We start from the raw sequence: 11,720 nt of genomic DNA, 5'->3' as shown, positions 1-11,720 counted from the left end.
CAAAGAAATTAGTAACAGAAAATAGAAAAAAAAGGCAATAAGAGAAAGTTTAAAGAAATAGAGAAGAAAACAAGGAAGAATGTAGTAGGTGTTGAGAAAGAAAATAGAGAAAAAAAATGGAGAAAAGCAGTGAGAAAAAGTAAAGAGAAAACAAAAAAAGAAAGTAAAGAAAAAACAAAATAGAGGAAACAAGTCAAGAGAGAAAGCATTGAGAAAGAAGAGAGGGAGAAGCAGAAAAAGAAATGCAGAAATAGAAACAGAGAGAAATTCAAGTGAGAAAAATTGAAAGGGAAAGGAAACAAATGAGAGACAAGAAGAGAGACAAACACAGCACACCAACCCGCATAAGAGGGAAGAGAACCTCGGGCAATTCCAGCATGATTCTCTTCACCCAAACGCCAAAAATTTCATATTTTTTTTATTAACAAAGAGTTATCACAGCGGGACTCAACCTTGCTTTACAACAAATATACACCCCTGACATTTTCTTATTTACACATCCATGAAATGTCTTCTATTGTGTAGAGAGGCAAGCCAAAGACCAGCTGTAATTACGACAGAAATAAAAAAAAAAAAATGAAAATTATCAGCAAGACTATCATGCAAGTACCTGTTTACCCAAAAGAGAAAAAAAAAAAAAAAAAAAAAAAAAAAAAAAAAAAAAAAAAAACATGTACATGTGCATGTAAGCAAGTCTATCATGCAAATATACAAGTTATAAGGAAAAAAACAAAAGAAAAAAGCATAATGAGCAAAAATATAAAACTGATAAACTATTGAGGATAAACTGTAATGTCCTGGCAGCAGGACTTTAAGCAAATGTCGCATAAATCACCACTTAAAGTTTTTGAACATGACTAATAAATACGAGAATCTTATTTTTTGAGAGGTCAAAGATCCATAGATAAATTGAGAATAAGGCACAAAACGACAAGCAAAATTCGCTATACCTTTGCAAACTAAGTATGCATTACGCATGCTTCAATGTAACGTTCTCTCCTTGCCAACAAACATTTAGACGCTTCCTCTGGACTTAAACATCCATAGTCCATTCAGATGCCTTTTGGATCTTCACATTAGTTTCCCCATCCAAATTTGAATTCAGAAACTGAGAATTAGGAAGACTAGGTGGATTTAATCATGGTGTACATCATATAAAAAACAACCTTACTCTTAAAAATATTAAAAGAGAAAAAAAAGACAGAGGAAACTCCATGTAGCAGACACCATCCGGGGGATTTGGACTAGTAGCAAGAGAAAACAAACCGGGAGGAAAGCCTGCAACCATTAGCAAGTACGACAAGGATTCTCAGCCTGAGAAGTTCGTAATGTAGAAATATAATAACGGCTAGAAACGAATTAAAGAAAATATTACTGTTTCTAAATTTGAATTTTTCTTACCGTTGGATTTTCAAAATTCAAATTATTAATAATAATTATAATAATAATAATAATAATAATAATAATAATATTATCATCATTTTTCTCTCTCGCTCTCCTTACCCTAGTGGCATTGGGTTACATTCTGGGTCAGCTGAAAATTGGGCTTGAACTTTCTGTCTATATATGCCAAATTTCAGCCCAGCTTATTAAAATTTTACTTTTGGGATTTTATTTATTTATTCATTTTTTTGGTGAAAAATTCTACATTTCTAATAAATGGAAAATAAGGAGGAAGAGAAGAGTCCTTAACTTTATAATCTCCATATTATGCTCAACAAAAATTAATATCAAAAATATTGTTTCTATCAATTTTATTTTATTTTTTTTACAATATATTCTTCTCTGCTTTTATACCATTTTTTTTTCAAATAAATATTGCTGATAACCATTTTAATTTTTTTGGACAAAAATTTCAAAATGAATGTTGAAAATTATTTGTTATGTAATAAAATTACATTTTTAATACTAATAAAACAAAAATACAAAAATACTAAGTTAGTATTTAAACTTCTCAAATACTAAGCTTATTGGTGCAATTCCTCCACGTTTAAGAAATCTCTCTGGCTTGCACAAGATATTAATCACTCTGTGAAATATCATTATTAACTTAAGCCATTTTGTGGAATAAATTGGAAGAATATTTGGAAAAATGAAGCTGATGTTTAATATTTTCTATGCTAAACAAGTAGTATGGACTTGCTAGTAACAATTTTTGTTATACTTTATTCTTTTCTGCATAAAAGCTGGCAGAGAAGTTCAAGCTGAGGATAAAATATTTATCATCAATATCAGGTAACAGACACAGTTGCATTATCACATGGAATTTTCTGAATGGCTTCCTTATTGACTTTCTAAGAAGATATTGTGAAAGAAGTAGGTATTTGTGCTACTCACCAAATGTAAAATTGTCCAGGTGACAATGACGGCTTAGCAAAGGATCATGTGGAAAGGAAATTGTGTCGTGTCATATAATCGTATTAAATTTTACTCATTTAAATATAATATGTTAAAAAAATGGACGTCGGATATATTCATATTTAAATTTATCATTTAATTTAATAGGTTATTCGTTACCTAATATGTTAACACGTTAAGCTTTTTCAATGGATATGGATTAACAACAAACATATTATCCATTTGATCCGTTTGACTTTCATATTATATTCTATAAAACATTCTTTTTACCGCAGAAAAATCAGGTGGTCCCTGGACCACATTTCTCTATAAATTTCTTCTATTTAAATTTAAATAAGTGGCAAAAATTAGCTGACTAGGACTTAAATTCCCTCCCCCCCAATTTTTCCACTTGAAATTTCTCTTCATCAAAAATTTTCCCCTAGTTAAATGTTTGGAAATGTTTTTTTCCTATTTGCCGAGTAAAATTTCTATGTTTAATTTTTTCAATATTTAACACCTAAAAATAATTTTTTCAAATTTAATAATTTTTTTCCAATACAATTTTGTTTCTGTTTTGATTTGGCTCATTTGGCTGGTTAAAATTCTAGTCAACTAAATTTTATAACACTTGGCAAAATTTGAATGGAGGAACTTTGTAGAGAAGGTGGCCCAAGGACTTTTCCCTTTTTACTAAATATTTGTCAATATATGGCTTATTAAATGTAGTCTTTGCTCCTTAAAATACAAACAGACACTTATATTATGGCCTACAGTCTGCAGAGTGACTACTGTACATGCAAAATGCTTTCATTGCCTGTGATCAAATTGTAAAATGATTCGTTTAAACAAAAATATTGTTGTCTTCATCCATCTTCAGTTCATTTTATAATTTTCCACTCAATTTATGCTTTCATTACTTATGATCAACATGCTTTGCATTGTTTATGAGAAGGCAGTTTTATAGACAATGTAGTTTTCTTCCTTAATAATGCCTTCTTAGTGGGGTTGGTATCTAATTTATCAAATACTCAATGATTTAAATAATCTGTTTAGCTTTGTTGTTATTTCCACATTAATTAAAGAGATAGTATTTTACAGCTAATATTCAAGAAGACAAACAACTTTTATTATCTTATTCTACCAAAAATTTGACGAGGTAAAAGTTGAAATTAAGTAGTAATTAATAGCATGGATATATATATATATACACATATATATATATATAGCTGGTAGTCACTCATTTTAAAAAAATTGCAGAGATGTTGGATGGTAGTGGTCTCTAATTGAAAGGTGGTGAAACGGGAACATTTATATATGTTAAGCTACTGTGAAAGGTAAAAAGCTAGATGATTATTTTATGGTCAAAATCCTTAGGACACGCTTCAAATTTCATGCCATAAACTATAGAATACTTTTTAAATCAAATGCGGGGCCTGTTTTCTCCCCCAAAAATCACTCTGTGGAACTTTCCTAATCTCTTCTATCTGATATAGATCTTGCTACCAAAACTAACAGAAATCAAATTTCTATGGTAGAAGACTTGGTGTTTGATTTCTTTATCCATTGTTTTTCTTTATGTTGATGGGAGAGAACATACAGAACACACAAAAATTTGCTGAAAATCAAAAGAGAGCAAATTTTAAAATTAATTTGTAAAGAAGGAAAAGAGAGAAAGCTGGTTTGCATTGTAGAGTCAAAAGTTAAGGATGCAACAAATTCCAATTATTATTACAAATGTCACCATTAAAGTAAGCCTTTTGTGGAATAAATTTCAACAAATTTGGAGAGAAAATGAAGCTGATGATCACCATTATCTATTAAACAAGTAACATGACTTGCTTTGTAGCTATTTTTGTTATAGTTTATTCTTGCCTGCGACAAATAGAGATAAGAAGAAACAAATTTGTATATCAAAATCAGGCAGAGGAAATCCTTTATCACCTACTTGGTAAAGAGACATACCTGCCTTGAGATTCAATCTCTATTTGATTATATGTTTAATATAATATATACGCTTTTCATCAAATACTAAACAATGAATACTTTTTATATAATTTTACTAGATTTCCATAGACTTTTTATCATGCATGGTTGAAATATAGAAGAGAAATAACAAAGGACTTGCAGAGATTACCATTTAGTTACCTGTGAAGAAATTTTAGCTTCATTACCTCGCTGTAGAATTGTATAATGAAGAAATCTATTTTGCGAACATATAATGTGGAAAGGCATGCACAACTTTACCTTATACCTAAATATATATATATATATATATTTCTTTTTCCATATATTTGAACAATTTTTAACTATATTTTGCTTTAAGACTATGGAAAATCTGAAAAGGAAAAACAACGAAAAAGGAAGCACCAACAAGAGTATCTATATTCCAGCGATGGGAAGGACTAACTAGCTTTACATGATCATTACTTTCTCTGTGGCTTCTTCAAAAGTGGATCATTTTTTGGTTTATCATTGAATTCAACTTTTCTATATTTTCATGTTTTTGTTAGTTGAAAGTCTGTTCTTACAAAAGCTTCTTATATTCCTCTTCACCAAAACGCGGTTTACAGTTCAATTTTATGGTTTCTGCTGGCATAAAGCTTGTACCTCTGATGGAAACAATTATAGGGCTTCCATTAATGTTACTAATTCTCTGCTTCATAATTATAGGAGAATTTCTTGCCAACACTGATGCTGAGGTGATAAATTACTTCAAGTCAGACAGAGAAGCTCTTAATGACTTTAAGATGAAACTTTAGCAAAAGTTATTACTTTAAAGCACATTACAGTGATGAGAATCAATCCGCATATCCAGTTTTTGATTTTATAATATGTTTCAGAATTTGATAGTAAAGAAGAGAGCTCTGCTCAAATCCGCTTAATACTTGCAGGTGGATGAAACTCGTTAAAATCATTAGAAAGCATATCCACTTTGTCAAATTTCTATTTTGCAGTGGGAAACTCTTATTTTGTTTTGCTTTGTGGTATTAAGAAAACACAATTAGAGAACAATGGAAAAGAATGTGAATGAGAAATATACAAGTAAAATTTGATTGGAAAGACCCCTCAATTAAATGCAAAAGAATTTGAGATTTAAATAAATAAAGGTGCTTAAGTAAGTGTATTTTTTATCTATGGGATTCGTGAAATTTCTTTATAGGATGGACCACAAAACTATGTCGGGGTATTCCTAATCTCTACTATTTCATATGGATCTTGTCCACTAGTGTAACAGAAGTGGCATTTCTATGGTAGAAAATTTGGTTTTTAATTTTTTATGAATTCTTTTTCTTTATTTTTTAATTTGTACTATAAATAAAACTACAGTATGAACCAAGTTTGCAGAAAATTAAACTTGGAAAAAAGAACAAAGGAAAAGAAAAGAGAGAGGAGGGGGGGGGGGGGGGGGGGGGGAGAGAGAGGGAGAGAGAGAGAGAGAGAATACGTAGAACCAAAAGTTCGCAGAAAATCAAAAGAGAGAACATTTAAAAATTTGCAGACCAAGAAAAGAGAGAAAGCAGGTTTGAAGAATCAAATGGTAAGGATGCAACAAATTCAAACTATTATTTCAAATGTCAACATTAAAGAAAGCTTTTTGTGGAATAAATTTCTAAAATTTTGGAAGAAAAAAAAAAAAATCAAGCTGATGGTTGTTAAAGTTTAATTGTCCGCCATAAAGAAAAGCTAAGAAGAAAGAAATTCGTATATCAATATCAGGTAGAGAAAATTGCGCTTTATCTCTAACTTGCTATAGAGACTTAGTTGCCTTGAGGGTCACTCTCTATTTGACTATATATGTACAGTAATGCATGCACTTTTCAAAAAATATTAGAGAATGATCAACTTTCATCAAGTTTGCAATACTAGATTCCCATGACTTTCATCATGCATGATTGCAATGTAGAAGGGAAACATGTCTCCTTTTTATATTGAAGCTGTAGAGAAAATATCATGACTGATTGGTTGAAACGTAGAATATCAATTTAACAGACAACTTGCAGAGATCGCTATTTACAAGTGAAGTATATAGCCTTAAAAGAAAAAAGAAAAGCTTTTTTTCCTACTTGTAGAAATAATATCATGACGAAATCTGTTATATGAATAGATAATGTGAAAAGGCATGCATAGCTTTGCTTTATACCTACAAGTAATTTCCATACATTTAAACAGTTTTTAACTATATTTTATTTTGAGACTGAAAAATCCGATGGGAAAAATGAATGATTAGCGTTACATTATCATGGCTTTAACTGTGGCTTTCCTAAGCTTTTCTATTTGATATGGATCTTGTTACCAAAAGTAACAGAAATGGTATTTCCATGATAGAAGATTTGGTATTTGATTTCTTTATCCATTTTTTTATTTTTTTTTTATTTTTTGATTTGTACTACAAAGAAAACTACAGTTAATATGATTGATGTTTAAACCAAGCGAAAGAGGTTGGAAAAAAAGTTTAAAATTAAGAGAGAGAGAGAGAGAGAGAGAGAGAGAGAGAGAGAGAGAGAGAGAGAGAGAGCGTAAAGAACACACAAAGTTTGCAGAAAATCAGAAGAAAGAAAATTTTAAAATTTGCAGAGAAAAAAAAGAGAGAAACCAGGTTTGAACAATCAAAATCTAAGGATGCAACATAATCAAACTATTGTTCCAAATATCATTATTAAACAACACTTTTCAAATATCATACTATAAAATATAGCAGGCTTTAAAGGATACATCTATTTACTCTTTTAATCAAATGCTGTACAGTTTTTTTCTCCCACTAAAACACTCTGTGGAATCTCCTTATTAAAGTAAGCCGGCTTTCTGGAATAAATTGCAACAAATTTTGGAAAATTGAAGCTGATCTTCATTATTACCGTATTAAACAATTAATATGGACTTCTCATTGTAACCATTTTTTTAGAGTTTATTGTTTTCTGCATAAAATCAGGCAAAGAACTACATAAGAATAAAAAAATTTACATCAATATCAGGTACACAACAATAGCATTATCACATGGCATTTTATTTGTGGTTTCCTAACAGAGAGACAGCTTGAGTGTTGGATTTAAATTTTCACATTGGCAATGAGAAAATATTTGAATGAAACCTACTTTAGTTTATATCATATCTTAGACTTCAGTGTTGAAAGGCAAAAATCCTACTATAGAATGCTTTAAAGGTTCCTTCTATTTGCCCTTTGTTTTAATCATAAGCTGTGTCTGTTTTCTTCCACTAAATCACTCAATGAGGCTTTCCAAATCTATTCTGTTTACAGAGATATAAAGAGAGAAAAAGCTGGTTTGAAGAATCAAAATGTATAAATGATGCAACTAATTTCAACTATATGCAAAATGTCACCATTAAAGTAAGCTTTTTGTCGAATAAATGGCAACAAATTTGGAAAAAAGAAGCTGATGATCATTAGTATCTGCGTTAAAGAAGTAATATAGATTTGATTGTAGTCATTTTTGCTATAGTTTATTATTTTCTGATTAAAAGCTTGAGAGATCACTCACCGAGAGAGCTTTTTCTCAGTGGTTTCCTCATTGGCTTGAAAATTCAACCTGCTTGTCTCCAAATTCGGTAATGAGTCTATACCATTTGTTATCACCGTGTAATGCTGAACCAAGACGGTCCATTTAGCAATTTTATATTATTAATCAGCACTAACTTTTTCAAGAATAAATACGACCACTTTTGCATGCTTTGAATGCAAAGTTTCTTATTCCTCTTCACTAGAACAAAACTTATACTCTTGAATTTTTGTTTATGGTTTCTTGCATAAAGGTTTTACCTATGATGGAAACAATTACAGGTCTCCCACTAATGTTACTGATTTTCTGCCTTTCAATCATAGGTGAATTTCTTCCCAACACTGATGCTGAGGCGATAAATTGCTTGAAGTCAGACCGAGAAGCTCTAATTGACTTCAAGAACGGTCTTCATGATCCTGAAAACTGGCTTTCTTCATGGAAGGCAAGCAACTGCTGTCAATGGCGGGGAATAAGCTGTGAGAACACTACTGGAGCTGTTATTGCAGTTGATCTTCATAATCCTCATCTGCAAGATTTTGATTCTTCTGGCAGGTATGAACTCGGGAGCTTCAGTGGGGAAATTAGACCTTCATTAACAAAACTGAAGTCCTTAAGGCATTTGGACTTGAGTTTCAACACATTCGATGACAACCCAATTCCTGAATTTTTTGGATCTTTTAAAAATTTGCAATATCTAAACCTCTCAAATGCTGGGTTTAGTGGTTCAGTTCCTCCAAATTTAGGAAACTTGTCTAGCTTGCAGTATCTTGATCTCGAGTCTTTGAGTTTACTTGTTGATAATCTTGCATGGGTAAAAGGTCTTGTCTCTCTAAAGCATCTTGTGATGAATGAAGTTGATCTTTCAGAGGTAGGATCAAACTGGATAAAGTCCCTGACCAAGCTCCCATTCTTAACTGAGTTGCATCTATGTGATTGTAGTTTATCTGGTACCATTCCACCTCTCATCTATGTAAATTTAACTTCTCTTGCCGTCCTAGATCTCAGTTACAACAAGTTGAATTCAAAAATACCTAATTGGCTTGTCAATGTTACTAGCCTTGTTGCTTTTGATATAACCTTAAATAACTTCTTTGGAAGAATCCCACTCGGTTTTAGCAACCTTCCTAATTTGCAAAGTTTAATTCTTAGTAGTAACTACAATCTTACAGCAAGTTGCTGCCAATTGCTTAGAGGAAGATGGGAGAAGATAAGAGTTCTCGATTTAGGGGGGAATAAACTACATGGGAATCTTCCTGCTTCCATTGGAAACATGACATTTCTCACCTACTTGAATCTTGGTTCCAATAATGTTGAGGGTGAGATTCCAAGCTCTATTGGCAAACTCTGCAACCTGATGCATTTCTTAATGTCAGGTAATAACTTGAATGGAACTTTACCTGAATTCCTTGAAGGAATAAAAAATTGCCTTTCTAAAAGGCCACTGGCTAGTCTGTTAAACTTGGACTTGTCACAAAATCACTTGGTTGGTAAATTACCACAATGGCTTAGTCAGCTCAAGACTCTCGTTGGTCTTAGTCTAGCAAGGAATGAGCTAAACGGAACTTTGCCAGAAAGTTTGGGACAACTTCCTGATTTGTCTTATCTCGATGTTTCTTCCAATCATTTGATGGGTATAATTACTGAAACACATTTTTCAAAGCTAGGTAAGCTAAACCTTTTGTCCCTATCTTCAAACTCTTTCACCGTGAATATCAGTTCCAGTTGGGTTCCCCCATTCCAACTCTGGTATCTTGATATGCATTCATGCCATTTGGGTCCTTCACTTCCTGCGTGGCTTAAGTCACAAAAGCAAGTCAGAACTTTGGATTTCTCATATGCTAACATTTCTGGCTCCATACCCAACTGGTTTTGGAAACATTCCTCTAGCCTTTCATGGTTGAATGTTTCTTATAATCTGTTAGAAGGTCGTCTACCAAGTCCACTAAACTTAGCTTCAAATGCAGTGGTTGATTTCAGCTCAAACCTCTTCAAAGGGTCCATTCCTCTTTCAGCCGGCAAAATTTACTTTCTTGATGTCTCCAAAAATAAATTTTCTGGTATTATTCCAGATAACATAAGTGGTTCCTTGGTTTTCCTCTCTATTTCTAGAAACCAGATAAATGGAGAAATCCCAGCTTCTATAGGTAACAATCCTGGTCTTCAAGTCATTGATCTTTCTAATAACAACTTAACAGGAAGCATTCCATCAAGCTTTGCCAACTGTTTTTATATTAAAGCACTAGACCTTAGTAACAACAATTTGTCTGGAAAAATCCCTGCCATCATAGGTTACCTAAGTTTGCTTCAAACATTGCACCTAAATGACAATAAGTTCTCCGGAGTGATCCCGTCATCTTTCCAGAACTTAGCAAGTTTGGAGACACTGGATCTTGGAAACAACAGATTAATTGGTAGAATTCCACCATGGATTGGGAAAGGTTTCGAAAGACTGAGAATTCTTAGCTTGAGAGCCAATGCATTTTCAGGAGAACTTCCACCAGTGCTATCAAATTTAAGTTCGATACAAGTTTTGGACCTGGCAAGAAATCAGTTCCATGGCAGCATTCCAGCTAGTTTTGGAGATTTCGAAGCTCTGAAACAGGAGCAAATCATAAACCATTATCTGCTTTATGGGATGTATGGGACTACCTATTATAAAGAAAACTTTGTTGTAACTCTGAAAGACCAGTCTCAGAGTTTCAGCAAGATCCTCTCCCTTTTAGTTGGCATAGATCTCTCAGGAAATAATTTGAGTGGAGATCTTCCAAGAGAGATAACAAAATTGTCAGGTTTGGTGTTTCTGAACTTGTCCAGAAACCATATCAGCGGACACATTCCCGAAAGCATTTCAAAGTTGGAGCAATTGTCATCACTTGATCTCTCTAGTAATAAGTTCTCAGGTGCTATTCCTCAAACTTTGGCATCACTCTCATTTTTGGGGTTCCTTAATCTGTCAAACAATAACTTCTCTGGTAGGATCCCTTATACAGATCACATGTCAACTTTTGATGCACCTTCTTTTGCTGGAAACACTGGCCTTTGTGGCATTCCACTTGATGTAAAATGTCCAAGTGATGATGATGATGACGATGATCCAGAAAAGGGATTGACTACTCGAAAGGCTAATACAAGTGGTGACAGCTTTGTTGACAAATGGTTTTGCTTGAGCATTGGATTGGGATTTGCAGCAGGAATTCTTGTTCCCTATCTGGTAATCACGATGAAAAGGTCTTGGAGCGTAGCCTACTTCGATGCTGTTGAGAGAGTTTTAGATAGAATACTATATCTGTGGTTGAAATACAGAACCAGACAGCAAAGGAATCGAGGGAGTAACCAAAGAAGATGACAGTCTGTTTTCTTTCTTCACTTAGTTATCTTGAAATGTATACCCCGCTTTCTTTGTTACTGGTTTATGTCTTTGTTACTGGTTTATGTCAATTCATTTTACTTGTCAAGATCCCATTTCACTCAATAGTTTTTCTATAGTTTCATTTCGAAATAGTATTACGTTTATTTGAAAATGTGCTTCTCATCTATGAACTATTATTTCATTTCGAAATAATATTACGTTTATTTGAAAATGTACTTCCCATCTATGAACTATTACTTATGTATCATCTACATTTCAAGCTTCAAAGTATTTGTTTTTTCTTCTCTTTATTATTTTTATTATTATTTATTATTTTTTTGCCTAGAAGGGAGGGAGGCATGTATTTTATTATATTTGAAAATCTCAATTTTTGTACGAGTAAAAGTTGTGAAGGTTTAGTGATGTGATGGTGGTCTAAGGAAAAGGTTTCTGTTCTTAACTTCAAGATGGAAAAGTGAGAAACCTCACCAAATTACTTGGTCCAAATATCCTAA

General features: G+C 32.6%; 1 protein-coding gene across 1 annotated transcript; it reads left to right on the top strand.

Moving 5' to 3' along the window:
- Positions 1–8,121: 8,121 nt before the first annotated feature.
- On the top strand, positions 8,122–11,202 carry LOC132800684 (receptor-like protein EIX2). The gene has a single exon (XM_060814903.1). The coding sequence runs from the start codon at positions 8,122–8,124 to the stop codon at positions 11,200–11,202; it is 3,081 nt and encodes a 1,026-aa protein (XP_060670886.1).
- Positions 11,203–11,720: the final 518 nt, after the last annotated feature.

This window comes from Ziziphus jujuba, chromosome 2 (assembly GCF_031755915.1).
Source record: "Ziziphus jujuba cultivar Dongzao chromosome 2, ASM3175591v1".
Taxonomy (NCBI): Eukaryota; Viridiplantae; Streptophyta; class Magnoliopsida; order Rosales; family Rhamnaceae; genus Ziziphus; species Ziziphus jujuba.
This window is presented reverse-complemented; position numbering and strand designations above follow the sequence as displayed.